The 17551-nt window shown below is 46.3% G+C and overlaps 1 protein-coding gene across 1 annotated transcript in view; it reads right to left on the reverse strand.

Annotated features, from left to right (window-relative positions):
* The window catches only part of LOC112106615 (disintegrin and metalloproteinase domain-containing protein 8), an 85875-nt gene that overhangs the window by 22401 nt on the left and 45923 nt on the right, over positions 1 to 17551 (reverse strand). Inside the window, exons 8-13 of the mRNA XM_026653718.2 lie at positions 11582 to 11650; positions 10390 to 10559; positions 9518 to 9599; positions 4922 to 5070; positions 4413 to 4590; positions 1075 to 1164 (exon numbers count right to left, since the gene is read on the reverse strand). Coding sequence (XP_026509503.1) covers positions 1075 to 1164; positions 4413 to 4590; positions 4922 to 5070; positions 9518 to 9599; positions 10390 to 10559; positions 11582 to 11650 — 738 coding nt within the window. The remainder of the gene's footprint in view (positions 1 to 1074; positions 1165 to 4412; positions 4591 to 4921; positions 5071 to 9517; positions 9600 to 10389; positions 10560 to 11581; positions 11651 to 17551) is intronic.

The raw sequence follows: 17551 nt of genomic DNA on the forward strand, positions 1-17551 counted from the left end.
TAACCTTTTCTTGGGTAAATTAAATAAATTGAGCTTCCTAAGTCTTTCCTTGGCCGGCAAGTTTTCCAGAACTCAAATCATTGTTGCGGCTCTTTTCTGAACCCCTTTCAATTTTTCAATACCCTTTCTGAAGTGTGGACATCAGAACTGGACGCAGGATACATTCATGCCATATGCAGAGATAACACCATCTCCTTGCTACTGCTCAATATTCCCCTGCTTATACAGCCAATGATCACATTCGCCCCCTTAGGATATGTCTACACAGTAGGTGTGATTTCCAGCCCAGGCAGACATATGCATGCTAGCTCTGCTCAAGCTAGTGCGCTAAAAACAGAATTGTGGCTCCGGCAGCACAGGTGGTGGCTCAGGCTAGAAGCCAGAGTATGTACCCCTGGGGTCAGACGGGATTGTACCCTGGTGGCTAGCCAGAGCTGCTGCCTGGTCACACAGCTATTTTTAGCACGTGAGCTCATCTCATTCCCACTTGGGCTGGGAATTATACCTCCCCAGGCCCTGTGCAGACATACCCCTAAGTACAGCATCACACTGACAGCTCATGTTCAGCTGGTTCCTATCATGACTCTAAGTCCCTTTTTTAGCCCTTGCTTTCCAAAAAGCAGCCCCCCAGGCTGTAAGTGTAGCCTACATTCAGTCAGTCAGTCAGTTTTTAATCCATTTAATTAGGGCTACAATGCTATTGACTGGCAGCCTTTGGGACCCCTGGGACAAAGACCTTGACTCAGAGAGCTGTATGGTTGCTTTGGTGTAGCCAGGAGTTATCTGAGAAGCCAGACATGTTTGTGCACATCTGTGAGCATCCCAGTGGCTTCATAGCTTTCTACCCGATAACCTGGCAGTAGCACGTGCGTGTCGGGCTTACTTAAACTCTTACCTTGATATGCTGACCATAAAGCCAGGAAATATCACGTTCATGCACCCATGTGCTGGGCACTTTAGCAGGGCTGGGGAATTGGCCTCGTTTCATTTCTTTGGGCCCTTTTCCCCAGTTGTCAATCAGCCAGACTCCCCCAAGGCAGCTCCTAGCAGACGTCGTCTGGAGACTGATTTTACCTTACACTGTTGGCAGCATTCTCCCTGAGCACATTCTGCTCCATCACTTAGCCGGCAGGTGGTGGCATTGCAGCAGGGATCCCTGCATTCCTAACAACAAACACAACACACGTGGGTTGGGGAGCGGATACACTGGGGATGGGAGCAGTGAGTCACCTGGAGAACCTCCTAAAATCAGCAACCCTTTGAACATCACCAAGGGGGGCTCCTGCAAAAGGGCTATGTACGTCTCCTGTTGTGTGGCACCACTGGGGGACGTAGCCAGAAATGGCACTATTTTCTCCTGTGAGTACACTGTGAAGTTACATGTATGGCACATTCCTACCCACACAGGAATCTGTTACTAGCTTCTGACTACGGACATAGTTATTATAATCATCCTTAGCTCTTCTATAGCATGCTTTATCTATGGGTCCCAAAGCACTATACAATGAAGGGGAAGTATTGTTATCCCCATGTTACAGAAAAGATGTCAGAATAGCAGGCCAGCACCCTCCCAGGAAGACACAGCCAGTAACAGGGCGGGAGCAGCTGGGAATAGATAAACAGCAGGATAACATCCTTCTGTGAGCACCAGGAGAACAAAACATCTGCCTATTGATCCTTGGATGATTCTGTGCTGCTATATCCCTCTGGCTGACTTTCAGGTCAGGGATGAGAAAAACTGTGCTTTGCAGACTGGCTGCCCTGGAGTGATTTGCTTAATTGACTAGTTCAAAAATCTAAATCCAAACCTGGACACAAGATTACAAACTAAACACCATGGGAAGGTGTGAAACGCCACTTCTTCTATACTGCTTGCTAGAGAGGGCAGGGCTCCGGCAGCATAGAGGGTATATTGCCAAACCCTCTGCCCACTGGACGGAAAGGGTGCATTAAGAAGGATGTGAGTCACAGGAGAGAGATTTCAGAGTGGTACTGTGTTAATCTGTATCAGCAGAAAGAACGAGGAGTACCTGTGGCAGTTTAGAGACTAACAAACTCCTCGTTCTTTTTACAGGAGAGAGAGAGAGAAGACAAGCGTGGCCTGGAGAGGTTTCTGCAGTCACTGCTCCTTGATCAAATTCCTGGCATTAATCAGAAAGATACCAAAGATCTGCAGAAGATTTGGGCAGCTGCTGAAAACAGGCAGCTGAGGAGGAAGTGCTAGAGGGAACTTCTCCCTTATCTACCAGAGTGTGCAGCAAGGGTTCTTACCACAGAGCCTCTGAACTGGTGGGAATGGACAGAATACAGAGTCATTCTGAATAATTGTTTTTATTAACATGGGAAAAAATGTACAGGAGGGGTTGGCCTGAGACTGGCTGAAGGCAACTCTAAGCGTTAATGCCGCAACTCCTGACAATGATCTGTGACTGACTGTGCTAAAATTCACGAACCTTGGGGCATTTCTGCACATTTTATAAATATCCAGCACTCACCCAAATGCACATGAATAGCAAATAATAAGAGCCCACAAACAACAGCAACCAAAACTCGGCACTTCTACTTGTGAAGAGATTAAGGAACCAGTTTATTGGACCAATTCTAGTTCCATACAGAAAGCAGATCTGTGCTTTAAAGGGGACCCGCAAAGGAAAAGAAAGTGGATATGTACCCTTCATGGCTTCCTGGGGCTGGAACTCACATTTTCTGTACCAAATTAACGATATGCAGTTAAATCCATGCAATGCCTTGTAGGTTATACTGGTATGAAATGCCTTATACCAGTATCGCTTTTTCTTGGTTATGGAAATAAACGATTCTGCTGTAATGGTGTAATGAGGCAGAGTGGCCTCATTCCGAGACAGAGGGGGGTTAACTCACCCTGCTGGGCTCAGCTAACCGTGCACCACCCCCTTCGCAGGAAGTGCAGGGGTGGAACAGGCAGTATAAGAGTAGGGTCCTGCAGCTCAGCTGGAGCCAGACCAGGGAAAGAGCCAGAAGTCCTTCCCAGGGAGCTGAACTGCCAGCGGAGCCCATGATAGGCTGTGGTGGGCGACAACTCTCTGGAGCCAGTTTGGAGAGAAGGCAAACCACTGTCCCGGGAGACTGAGAAACCCGAAGAGGGAGTGGAGAGCAAGCTGCTCGGCATGGGAGCTGGGAACCAGCTCCTAGCAGCTGCGGCACTGCCCCACCAGACACCGGTAGGAAGAAGCCCAGGGAAATGAGACATGGGTCCTGTTGTGTCACCAGGAGGCGAGGCAGTGACCCCATGTTTCCCTGCCAACCCCGCGACAGGACCACCTGTTGCTTCTAGGGCCCTGGACTGGGACCTGGTGGAGCAGGGTGGACCTGGGTCCCGCTAACTCCAGCCCTGCACTCGGGGCTGGTTGAGCGCTAGCCCTTAGGCCAGGAGGCCTGAGTTATAGACTGTTTGCCTGCTCAGTCCTCATCCAGGAGGTCTGGCCTATTACTTGCTCTGTTGCCCAGCCGCCAGCCAGTATACATGACAGACCAACCCAGCGTGCACGCTGATTCCCTGATGCCCCTGAAGGGGGCGCCCTGGCCCTGAGATGCAGTAAGCATAGAAATGGGAATAAGTGAGACTGCTACATGCACCTTCATACCACCTGTAATGGGGTGTTCACCCCACACCTGAGTGGAAGGGGTAAATGGAGGCCAGATGTCCCTCCCTCTCACCCTCTCCAGTCATTTGAGGGTGAGAGATTTTCATGCCAAAATAAAACCCAACAAAATGCTGGCCCTAACCCAGCACTGGCAGATCCTTCCTTGCCTGGCCTCTGCCTGTGTGTCCGAACCCTTCCTCTACTCTCTGTCATCTGCTCTGGTCAGACTGTGAGCTGTTTGGGACAGGGACTGTCCCTCACTAGGTGTATGCACAGTGCCTGGCACAGTGAGACTCTGATCTTGGTTGAGGCCTTCAGGCACTTCTATAATATATATAGTAAGAATCATATGCTCCATGTCACCCAGAAAGTCCTCAAACACAACTAGGGAAGCCAGATTTGCCATGTGTGAAGCTGAAACAAGCAGAAGAAACCACTGTTTATTTAAAAAAAAATAAAATAAAATAAAAAAAAAAGCCAGCTTCTCTGGCCCTCTGTATCCAGCACAAAGAAGCAAAACACAAACTCAAGATGCAAAACATCTTTCACAAGTCACTTTTAAGCAGAAATATGTGCAACACCGAGTGAAGAACACAGGAAGGAAGCGTTATTCATCAGGCAACTACAGCAGCAGGGCTCTGGAAATCTCCTTGCAGCATTAAAAACAGCTCACTGACTCTGGTCAGCTCATATGCAGTGGCAGGGCATATGGGTTCCAAATCAAATCCACAGTTCTGCTGCCACGCTTCCCTTCCCTTATTTAAAATCTCTCAGTGGGAGTCAACATACCTTGGATGTCCCACAATCACACTGCTCCCCTCGCTCTATAAACTGGTTTCCACAGACAGGCACCCCGTACAGCTCATCAGCCTTGGGGATATTCAGTAAGCAGCTAGTCCGGGGATCACTTAGAAACTTCTGCAGGTCACTTACACTGCAGCTGCTGAAGTACTTTGGGTAAATCATGCTGGAGGGAAAGAAAAACAGGCATTATGGCAAACTGCACTTTCTGGGTAAAAGCTCCATTTTTACCAGCACTACCTGAACAACACCATCCACCCCTTCACATCTAAAACATCTGTGAGTCTAACCTTCCAAAAAACAAAGCTGAAGAAGAAAATGTCTATGAGGACTCAATCTGCTCTCACTAAAGTCCATAAGAGTGCTACCATTGATTTCAATGGAAGTGAGTACCTTAACTATTGGGGCACCAGCCTGATGTGTTCAATCCGAGCTCAACATGTACACTGGACAGTAATGCCCGACGCCCATGGCCATTCTCTTTGTGTTCTCCTTACCCAACACTAGCTGCCATAACGCATCCTCCATCGGTCTTTGGGGCCAAGCAGCTGCAGCCATCAACATCTTCATCATGAGACATTCCCAGGTTGTGTCCCATCTCATGAGCCACAGTTGAGGCAGCTCCTATAGGATTCAAACTGTGGTCCTATGCAACAACAAGAAGGGTGCAGGCTAGTGGATACCAAATGCTTCAGTCCTATCTTTCTTAGGGTTTCTACCATGCCCATCACCACAGTTTCTTGCCTGGTTCAATGTCAAGATAAATGTAGGCTGCTAGGTAAGAGATTGAAGGCCAGGGCCTCCATAGTAGCATTCTCTGACATGCTTGCAAGTGCAGGGCCAGTTAGACAGGCAGAACTGCAGGGTCTCAATGCATGGATGAGATGGTGGTGTAGGGAGAAGGGATTTAGATTTATTAGGAACTGGGGAGCCTTTTGGGAAAGGAGGAGACTATACAGGAAGGGTGGGCTCCACCTAAACCAAAACGGAACCAGACTGCTGGCAGGTAAAATTAAAAAGGTCATAAAGGAGTTTGTAAACTAAAGCCTAGGGGAAAACTAACAAGTGTGGAGGAGCACACAGTTCAGATAGATCCTCCCCTAAGAGATGTCTCTATTAAAAGGAAATCTCTATATCCTAGTAAAGAGGAAAGGATAGAAGTTTATAAAGTACAGATAGAAGCTGAAGAGAAACAGTCAAATGAAAAAAGTCCCATTCAATTACATCACATGAAGGCAGACAACTAAATATTGACAAATTTTATAAGTGCTTCTATACAAATGTTAGAAGTCTAAATACTAGAATGAGTGAACTTGAGTGCCTGGTATTAAATGAGGATATTGATACAACAGGCATCACATAAACTTGGTGGACTGATGATAATCAATGGGACATGATAATACCAGGGTATAAAATATACAGGAATTACAGAGGTCATGCTCGTGGGGAAGAGGCACTCTATGTAACAGAAAGTATAGAGTCAAATATAGTAAATATCTTAAATGAATCAGACTGTACCATAGACACTCTATGGATAGAAATTCCATGTTTGAATAATAAGACTATAGCAGTAGGAATATACTATCGATCACCTGACCAGGATGGTGACGGTGATTTTGAAATGCTCAGTGAGATCAGAGAGGCTACAAAATAGAAAACTCAATAATAAAAGAGGATTTGAACTATCCGCATACTGACTGGGGTACGTCACCTCAGGACGGAAAACAAATAAAATTTCTAGACACCATTAATGTAGGTGAATAGCTAGTAGCTAGCCCTTGAACCCACAAGGGGAGAGGCAATTCTTGATTTAGTCCTAAGTGGTGCACAGGGTCTGGTCCAAGAGGTGAATATAGGTGAACTGCTCAGTCATAGCGACCATAATGTAATTAAATTTAACATCCTTGTGGGAGAGGAATACCAAAGAAGCCCCCACCACAGAAGCATTTAACTTCAAAAAGGGGAACTACACAAAAATGAGGAAGCTAGTTAAATGGAAATTAAAAGGAACAGTCACAAGAGTGAAATATCTGCAAACTGCATGGAAATTTTTTTTAAAACACCATAATAGAGGCACAAATTAAATGTGTACCACAAAAAAAAAAATATTGTAAGAGGACCAAAAAATGGCACTATTGCTAAACAACAGAGTAAAAGAGGCAGTTAGAGTTAAAAAGGCATCCTTTAAAAATCAGAAGTCAAATCCTACTAAGAAAAATTGAAAGGAACATAAACAAGTCAAGTATAAAAGTATAATTAGACAGGCTAAAAAAGAATCTGAAGAGCATCTAGCAAAAGACACAAAAACTAACAGCAAATTTTTTTTTAAGTACATCAGAAGCTGGAAGCCTGCCAAAAAATCAGTGGGGCCACTAGACAATCAAGGTGCTGAAGGAGCACTCAAGAAAGACAAGGCCATTGTGGAGAAGCTAAATGAATTCTTTGCATCAGTCCTCAATGCAGAGGATGTGAGGGAGATTTCCACACTTGAGCCATTCTTCTTAGGTGATAAATCTGAGGAACTGTCCCTGATTGAGGTGTTAGTAGAGAAGGTTTTGGAATAAACCGATAATTAAACAGTAATAAGTCCCCATAACCAAGTGGGATTCATCCAAGAGTTCTGAAGGAACTCAAATATGAAATTGCAGAACTACTAACTGTGGTATGCAGCCTATCGCTTAAATCAGGTTCTGTACCAGATGACTGGAAGATAGATAATGTGATGCAAACTTTTTTGAAATGCTCCAGAAGCGATCTTGGCAATTACAGGCGGGTAAGCCTAACTTCAGTACCAGGAAAACTGATTGAAACTATAGTACAGAACAGATTTATCAGACACATAGACGAACACAATTTGTTGGGGAAGAGTCAACGTGACTTTTATAAAAGGAAATCATGCCTCACCAATGTACTAGAATTCTTTAAAGGGGTCAACCAATATTTGGACAAGGGGGATCCGGTGGATATAGTGCACTTAGACTTTCAGAAAGCCCTTAACAAGATCTCTCAACAAAGGCTCCTAAGAAAAGTAAGCAGTCATGGGATAAGAGGGAAGGTTCTCTCATTGATGAGTAACTAGTTAAAAGACAAGAAACAAGGGTGGGAATAAATGGTCAGTTTTCAAAATGGAGAGAAGTAATTAGTAGTGTCCCCCAGGGATCTGTATTGGGACCAGTGCTGTCCAACATATTCATAAATGATCTGGAAAAAGAGGTAAACAGCAAGGTGGCACAGTTTCCATGTGATACAAAATTAATCAAGATACTGAAGTCCAAAGCAGACTGCAAAGAGTTCCAAAGGGATCTTACAAAACTGGGTGACTGAGCAACAAAATGGCAGATGAAATTCAGTGTTGATAAATGCAAAGTAATGTACATTGGAAAACATAATCCCAACGATACATAAAAAAGTATGGGGTGTAAATCAGCTGTTACCACTCTAGTGAGAAATCTTGGAGTCATTGCAGATAGTTCTTTGAAAACAGCCGCTCAATGTGCAGCGACAGTCAAAAAAGCTAGCAGAATGTTATGAACCATTAGGAAAGGGGTAGATAATAAAACAGTAAATATCAAAATGCCACTATATAAATCCATGATATGACCATGTCTTGAATACTGCATGCAATTCTGGTTACCCCATCTCAAAAAAGATCTATTAGAAATGGTACAAAGAAGGGGAACAAAAATGATTGGTGGTATGGAACAGCTTCCACATGAGGAGAGATCAAAAAGACTGGGACCGTTCAGCTTAGAAAAGAGCTGACTTAGGGGGGCTATTATAGAGGGCTATAAAATCATGAATGATGTGAAGAAAATGAATAAGATAGTTTTATTTACCCCTTCACATAGTACAAGAACCATGGTCACCTAATGATATTAATAGGATATCAAACAAACAGAAGGATGTACTTCTTCACACAACGCACAGTCAACTTGTGGAACTCGTTGCCATGGGATGATGTGAAGGCCAAAGTATAATTGGGTTAAAAAAAGAATTAGGTACGTTCATGGAGGATAGGTCCAACAATAGCTATAAGCCAAGATGGTCCGTGACGCAACCTCATGCTCTGGGTGTCCCTAAGCGTCTGACTGCCAGAAGATGGGACTAGATGACAGGGGATGGTTAACTCGGTAATTGCCCTGTTCTGTTCACTCCCTCTGAAGCATCTGGTAGCAGCCACTGTCAGAAGACAAGATACTGGGGTACATGGACGATTCATCTGACCCAATATGGCCATTCTTATGTTTCCTCTGAAATCAAGCTCCACAGCTGCCCTAATTGGCTAGAAAACCAGAAGTCAACTACTACAATTCCAGTAAATACAGAAAACAACAGCGTGGACCCAAATGGAGATTTAATAACAATTTAAGTTCCTGAGGGCTCACTTCTTGGGCTGAGAAGCTTGGGTGGGGATAGAGAATGGGTGAAGGGGAACATTCAAAGAGTCTGATTTTTTTTATATATAGATCAAGTCCCAGGCAGCTAAAAGGGAAAGGAGCAGAGGGAAGGTCTTGTGTCACTGTAGCAGCTTTGGGAGTGCAGCTGGGCCCTTTCCATGTGTTTGAAACATTTGTAAAAGGAGTTTTAACATTGTACATTCCACCCCAGAGAAAGCTCCAGGCTACTCAGGAGCCACTCACCTGCCATACATCTCTGTCCGTGTCCATGGTGGGTACCTGCAGCACCCCCAGGGTCAAGTCTGGTCAAACCAATCGAAGTTGCTCACAGGCAGCTGACTGTGGCCCTAAGTGTTCAGGTCACAGATCACAATGGATTGTGCCATTTGGGCAGGATTTGGCCTTTCTGATCTCCCTGAGCCAGCACAGAGAGGCCTACAGCTGGATAGAGCTGGAGATAGCCCCTCCCTGGCTGCATGAGCATGTGTCACTCATAACCAGAAAGGCAAAGCACAGAGAGTCTTCAGTTTGATGGGGAGATATGAAGATCATGGGGAGACATGAAGCCAACAGTAGAGATCAGCCAGAAGCAGAGGGTGATTTCTCTGCCACCAGGCCCTGGCGATCCCCCAGCTCTGGGATCTCACTTCTGTCCCTCTTCTATTGTTTAGAATGGAAACAGTTATAAAGCCTCACCTGATTTACTCCTCCTGAGTCCCTGGTGCACATTGCATATTTCTTGGCCAGCCCCACCGTCGTGCCTTGGAAGTCTATGCCTCTGCAGGAAGGCAAAACACTCATAAAAGGACAAACATCATCCACAATTAGTATTGTGGCCTCATGCAGCATTGCCACATCCATGGGCAGTGGCACAGCACACTAGTGTTGGTGCTGTGTCCCCCAGACACAGTGCACCACATCAACTATAGCCCTGTCTACATACCACTCCCCACATATCCCAGCTAGCCGAACTCCCCCTAGCCACCCCAGGCGTCCCCCTAGCCACCCCAGTGCCCTCCAGGCTCTCCCTAGCTACACTAGCAACCCCACAGCTACACCAGCAGCTCCCAGCAAACCAGGACCCCCACCAGCAGCATCTCCTTTTACACCAAAAATTTGCAAGAGATCTAAATCCTCCTGCTCTGAGGCATGACCAAGACTTAATTGATGGAGGTCAGGAAGGCATGTCACTTGTGGGCAGGTTATCCCAGAACTGGCCACTTCATGGTTCTTGCCCCGCCCTCTGAAGCAGCTAGCACCAGCCCTGTCAGATGCCTGCACTGCTCTCTCTGACCAGTCCTACCACGCTAGCACTACCACACAGAGTTCAGAGTGATAAAGTCTAAGGCCAGAAGGGGCCACCCAGTCTGACTTTCTGGATCACAGGCCATCAATACCACCCAGCATCCGCATGCTAAACCCAGCAACTGACATTAGAACACATCTGGGTATTCCTACTGCATCAGATACTGTAAGTACCTCAGCCCCGCGTTGGGCTCCCCGGGCGCCCCGTGCCCGCAGTCAGCAGCTTTGGTTCATGTTGCGAGCAGTGTAATGGCAGCGCTTACGTGATCAGTTGGGCATTGTCATGCTTCTTCTTCTGTAACAGTTCAGTCTCTCGCCAATGAAGAAAATTGTCCAGTGTGGTGTCTGGGTTTGGACTCACAGTGATCTTGTCTTTGTAACTCCAGACTTCCAGGCCTATCAAGGCCACACGGATATTGAGAGTCTGATAAAGCTGCAGTAGAAAGAGAGACTGTATTAGAGCTGGACTGCAGGAGACAGAATCCCTCCACACAAAGATGGCACTTGGCAGCACTCAGGACGGGGGCTTGGTGCCTGAGCCTTGTGCCCCTCTGGGAGAGGGACAAGTCATCGCTTTTACTCAGAATGCAATTCCGATCCCATAGACTCTAGCGCTACTTCCCCCACAAGCCAGGCTCTGCCTGTGGATCCCTATCAGAGGGACCCGTCACATTTGAGAGCAGCTTTTAACACCCCGGTGGTTTTCACCATTCTTGTTTGGCCTGCAGCTCTGGGCCACAAGATTTGGCAATCCCGAAAGCAACGGGAAGGGCACTTGTGCTGCTCTGAGGAGAGCTGAACCCTCCCAGACTAGTTTAGGGCTAGACAATGGCATGACATGCAGTAGTAGCGGGCACCCAGCAGCAGCCCCACTAGGGCCTGAGCCTTAGGCCAGCCTTTGTGAAATCAGTGGGTTTTCATATATGCTTAAAGGTAATCACATCCTTATGGGCTCTCCTGGATCGGGGCCAGAGTGCTCAGGACCCTGCTGGATCAGGCCCTGAGTCTGTAAGTGCCATTTCTCCCGTTCTGTACTCCGCCCAGCATGCTGCTTACACACTGCAAACAACTGTATCTCAAAAGTACCCTCCGCAAACACTACTATACAGAGAATGTGTTAATAAATTGTCCATCTGGTTGGTTGCCTAGCAGGATTGAGATGGGCCCTGTACTTTGCACAGGAAGACATTCCAGTCAGCCCCAGTTTCTATTCTTATATAGGCTGAAAACTGGAGTAATGGTCTTTTGTCCCTTAAACAAGAAAGTGACCTCGTATTTTGACTCGTGTGTGTAACAAGAGTTCATTGTTGCAAGCAAACAATGGGACACGTTCTGCCAGCCTTACTACATGGGAGTTGGTGGGTACGGTCTTAGCAGTTCTGGGAGCTTTGCCTGAGCAAGAATCGCAGGACGGGACCCCATTCTCACTGCAGCCTGGGGATACCTCATTGTTACCTTGTCAACGTGATTCACAATTTCCTTCATGCGATTCTGAATCGTCCGTATGTCTTTGGATTTCTTGTACTAAGGGAAGAAACAGAGATTTCCAATTAAGCTGCTGTAATGAATGCTCAACCGTATGATTGTTCAGCCTGTGTGTGTGCCACATGTAAAACACTTTATTTAAGCTCACAACAGCCATTCCTGGCAGGGTATTAAAGGATCCTATAGTGAACACTTCCAGTGTATCTCTCTAGGGGGAATGCTATGTAAGCTAAGTTCTCAAATATTGTGATGTGAACAAACCCACAATGGGGGTCAGCGCAGATCCAAGCAGCTATGCCCTAGGTGGTGTATTGTTGTAGCAACATGGACCTGAGTGGAAGCCAGATGCATTTTGCTTTCACACACTCACAGAAGCCGACAAACGAAATGCAGAGATTGAAAAAGAGCGCCTGGCAAGCGTATGTGAGAACTTTTACAGCTACCTGTGTGGACTGGATTCATTTACACTGATAACAGATCATAAACCACTTATAACGCTCATCAATGGAAAAGATCAAGCACTTGGATCAAGACCACTGAGACATGAAAGTCTATTGCTAATGTTAATGCAATTTAACTCAATTGCTAAATATGTTCCTGGGAAAAATCTGGTAGTAGCAGATACTCTGTCACATATCCCAGCATCACCCTCAACTACCCGTTAGCCCAAAGATGATGTAAAGGTATATGTGGATGCTGTAGACACATACGGACCAGTGCCGGAAAAGAGACTACACCAGTTTGAGCAACCTTGAGAGACATGCAACTTCAAGATCTAAATTACATTAGGGCCAGCTGGTCCAAGTATCTAAAGGACACTAAGGAAGTGACAAGAGACTACTTATGCTGTGCGTGGACAACTAAGCGAGTCAAATGGACTCATGATTGTGACAGAATATACTCAGGTGTTCACACTCTACATACTATTGTAATAATCTTAGTATAAAGTATGCCTTGTGAAGTATCATTTGAAAACTCATAATTTGCTGGTCATTATTGTCCTGGTAAAATATGTGTGGAAACATTGTATATGAAGTTATAAGATTCCACTATATGGTGTTATTAACACATGTTCCAAACAGGTCTGTCTGAAACAAAGGAATGGGTGCTCTGCTTACTTTGCATTTAAGCCATAAACAGAGTCATCAAGCAGGAAGGAAAACAAAAGAAGCTCAAACAGGTGAGAAAAAAGCAGCAGGGAACATTCTTCCACCCAGACTTTTTGTCTCTTGGTACCAGCTAGAAATGTTTTTCAAGAAGGGGACTGAAACTATAAAAAGGAAGGACAAACACCTAAGGCACCCTTCTCTCTCTCTCTCTCTGCCCATTGATTCACTGCATCTGAAAAGACAAAAGAAGCAGCTGATGGACTAGGGGAGGAGTTCTGACCTAAGAAGTTTTGTCAGTAAGACTGCTGAAAACGTGTGGTGAGAAAACTTTGCTTTGAATTTTACATAGTTTGTTAAGTTAGGCATCAGTTGCTTTTTATCTTTATTTTTCTTGTAACCATTTCTGACTTTTATGCCTCATTACTTGTACACACTTCAAATATAATTAGTTCGATTTAGGGTGACCAGATGTCCCGATTTTATAGGGACAGTCCCGATTTTGGGGTCTTTTTCTTATAGGCTTCTATTATCCCCCATCCCTGTCCCGATTTTTCACACTTGCTGTCTGGTCACCCTAAATCGAACTCTTTGCAGTTAATCAACTTGTTTTATTGTTTCATCTAATGCAGTGTGTTTAAATCAAAGTGTCTGAATAACTACTGGAAAAATAAGTTGGCATATAATTCCTTTTAAAGAAATAACGGACGTAATATAAGAAATGGTTACTTACTGTAATTGTGGTTCTTCGAGATGTGATGCAGACGGGTATTCCAGGTAGGTGTGTACATACCCCATATGCCGGAGCTGGAGACTTTTGCCTAGCAGTACCCGTAGAAGGGTGGAGCTCACGTCTTGTGTCTGTCGCTCCTTCCCTGGCTATGAGGCACTGCCATCACAACCCCCCTCAATTCCTTCACACCAAACGTCCAGGGAAAGACCTCAATGCAGAGGGGACGGAGCGTGGGTTGTGGAATACATGTCTGCATCACATCTCAAAGAACCACAGTTACAGTAAATAACTGTTTCTTCTTCTTTGAGCAGATGCAAACGTGTATTCCAAGTAGGTGAATCACAAGCAGTACTCCCTGTAGGAGGTGGGGCTTGGAATATATCAGAGTAAGTATCGCAGGATTGCTCTGACATTAGTGTGTTCAGGAAGATGCAGTGATCGCATAATTATAATGGTCTGTAAATGTGTATGGACGATCATGTGGCTGCTCTGCAAATGTCTAATATGAAAATGTCATTAAGGAACACTACCAACACTGCCTGTGGTCTCGTCGAATGAGCTCATATCTGCTGAGGAGGCGTTGCTGATACTATCTCATACGTAGTCCTGATACAAAATGTCACCCATCTAGAGATGGCCAGTGCAGAGCCCACTTGTCCTTTCACACGGTCCACATATGACAAGAACAGGCAAGGCGAAGTATAGAATGGTTCAGTTCTGTTCAGGTAAAAGGCTAGACACCATTTAATGTCTAACATATGGAGGCACTGCTCCTCCGGGAAGCAATGTGGATTAGGGAAGAACACAGGCAAATATACAGCCTGGTTTAAATGAAACTAGGAGACCACTTTGGATAAGAACTTCGGGTGTGGTCGGAGCATTACCTTGTCCCTGGAGAACTGCATGTAAAGGGGCTCCGCCATCAGGGCATTCAATTCATCCACCCTCCTGGCAGAGGTAATGGCTATCAAGACCGCAGTTTTCTGAGACAGGAGGGGCAGAGGACAGGATACAAAAGGCTCAAATGGAGACGTCCTCAGAGCTGCTAAAGCCACAGGGGGACTGCGTCTCGGACTGGAGAAAACTTGTCACCATAAAACTGGAAAGAAATGATTTCCCTTGGATGCGGGGATAAAATGCTGATATTGCTGCCAAGTGCACTCTCAGGGAACTGAGTGCCAAGCCTGATTTCTAAAGGTGTGGCAAGTACTCTAAGATGTCCTGGATGGAAGGCCCCGCCAGATGGGTCCTGCAGACCGAGGACCACACAGAAAACCTCTTCCACTTCGCTAAGTAGGCCATCCTAGTGGAAGACTTCCTGCTGATAAGTAGGACCTGCTGGACAGCCTTTGAGCAATGCTCTTCCTCCTCATTCAGGCATGCAGCAGCCACACCTTAAGGTGCAGGGAGCTGATCGCCAGATGCAGGATGAGGCCACGGCCCTGTGTGAGGAGGTCAGGGTGGAGAGGAAGCAGCATGGGAGGCTGGACGGACAGAGCGAGGACGTCTAAGAACCAGCACCGTCTCGGCCACGCTGGAGCGATCAGGATGAGTCTGGCTCAATCCTCCTTGAGCTTGGTGATGACCTGAGGAACAATTGGAATAGGAGGGAAGGCGTGTAATGGAAGGTGCCAGAGAGATAGCCCAGGCTGAGTCCCCACTGAGAGCAGAATAGACGACACTTCCTGTTTTCTCTCATTGCAAATAGATCAATCGTGGGGATGCCCTACACTGTGAAAACATTCCAAATGATACTCGCCTTCAGGGATCATTCATGATTCAGGGAGAAGATCCTGCTGAGATGATCAGCAAGACGGTTCTACACCCCATGTATATGGACAGCTACTAGGGTGATGTCCTCTTTGATGCAGAACTGCCACAGGTTGATCACCTCTAGGCAGAGTGACCTGGAGTGGGCTCCCCCTTGTTTCTTCACATAGTACATCGCGGTGGTATTTTCGGTGAGCATGTGAACCACTGAATGCCTGATACGGTTCCAGAAAGCATGACATGAGTTGTGGATGGCCTGCAGCTCCAACACATCTATATGGAGTGAGACTTCCTGTTCCGACCACAGGCCCTGCACCCTCAATGAATCCAGATGCATCCCCTAACCCAGAAGAGAAGTGTTGGTAACCACTGACTTGGTTGGAGAGGGCCAAGAGAAGGGGACTCCTTGGAACACATTGCGCAGGGACTTCCACCAGCGCAAGGACTCCAGGATTGGTGGAGGAAGGTGACTCAACCTGTCCAAAGAATGCAGGGCAGGACAGTAAACCAGCCTGAGCCACATCTGAAGAGGGAGAAGGTGCAACCTGGTGAACTGGACCACCTGGGTGCAAGTGAACATGTGGCCCAACAGGCTCGGACACACGCAGACCATCACGGAAGGCTGAGGTTGCAGACTGAAGCTGTCGGTCAGCAGGAATGCCCTCGATTTTGTGGAATCTAACAGGGCCCCAATTAATTCTATTTGTTGACTGGGAGCCAAGGTTGACTTCACAGTATTTAAAATGAGTCCCATGAGATCGAGTATGCGCAGAGTGGTGTCGCTGTGGACGAGAACCTCCTCTCTGGAGCGCCCTTCAGCATCCAGTCATTGAAGTCGGAGAAGATGTGGATTTCCTTCCTCCTGAGGTATGCCAGGACCACCACCATGCACTTAGTGAAGACTTGAGGGGCAGAAGAGAAGCCAAAACTGAGAACTGTGTACTGAAAATGGCGTTCTTCTACCATGAAACGAAGAAACTTCCTGTGACTTGGTAGAATGGCCATATGAAAAAAAGCGTTCTGCAGGGAGAATAGAGAGAGTGACCATGCGTAACCTCACGTATTTGATGAATTTGTTGAGCCCGTGAAGGCCTGGTGTTCTCATGAAACTTTCTCCACCGCTCCTAAAGTTAGCAGAGAGCTGACCTGCCCGGTGAGCAGTGTCTTGTGTGAGGGGAAGTGGGGTGGGGGTTGTGGAGAGGAACTGGATGATGTAGCCCAATCTGACAGTGTCTAGGACCCAGCTGTCGGAGGTGATCGAAACCCAGGCATTGTGGGAGTCATTGGCCGGAGTCAAAATGGGCACTTAGCAGGTGCCAAAGGAGGGCAAACAGACTGGCCAAGCTCCAAGTTCAAGTGCTTCCTCTTGTGAGACCGGTCTCTCTTTCTGGGATGGTCTTGCTGTCTCGGGGGGAAGGGCTGTGCCAAAGGATGCTGCAGCCTATACTGCTGTTGTTGCTGTGCCCCATAGTTAGGGTCCTACCAAATTCATGGCCATGAAAAACATGTCACGGACCGTGAAATCTGGTCTTTTGTGTGATTTTACCCTATACTATTCAGATTTCAGAGGGGAGATCAGCGTTTCTCAAATTGGGGGTCCTGACCCAAAAGAGAGCTGCAGAGGGGGGTCGCAAGGTTATTTTAGGGGGTCGTGGTGTTGCCACCTTTACTTCTGCACTGCCTTCAGAGCTGGGTGGCCGGAGAGTGGCAGCTGTTGGCTAGGTGTCCAGCTCTGAAGGCAGCACCCCTGTCATAACTATCAAGGGAAGGGTAACAGCTCTCCTGTGTACAGTACTATAAAATCCCTCCTGGCCAGAGACTCCAAAATCCTTTTACCTGTAAAGGGTTAAGAAGCTCAGGTAACCTGGCTGACACCTGACCCAAAGGACCAATAAGGGGACAAGATACTTTCAAATCTTGGGGGGGGGGGGAAGGCTTTTGTTGTGCTCTTTGTTTTAAGGGGTTGTTCGCTCTTGGGACTGAGAGGGACCAGACATCAATCCAGGTTCTTCCCATCTTTCTAAACAAGTCTCTCCTATTTCAAACTTGTAAGTAAAAAGCCAGGCAAGGCGACTTAGTTTTACTTTGTTTTCTCAACTTGTAAATGTACCTTTTACTAGAATGTTTATCTTTGTTTGCTGTACTTTGAACCTAAGACAGAGGGGGGTCCTCTGAGCTCTTTAAGTTTGATTACCCTGTAAAGTTATTTTCCATACTGATTTTACAGAGATGATTTTTACCTTTTTCTTTAATTAACAGCCTTCTTTTTAAGAACCTGATTAATTTCTCCTTGTTTTAAGATCCAAGGGGGTTTGGATCTGTATTCACCAG

This window comes from Terrapene carolina, unplaced genomic scaffold (genome assembly GCF_002925995.2).
Source record: "Terrapene carolina triunguis isolate 2854851 unplaced genomic scaffold, T_m_triunguis-2.0 Scaffold147, whole genome shotgun sequence".
Taxonomy (NCBI): Eukaryota; Metazoa; Chordata; order Testudines; family Emydidae; genus Terrapene; species Terrapene triunguis.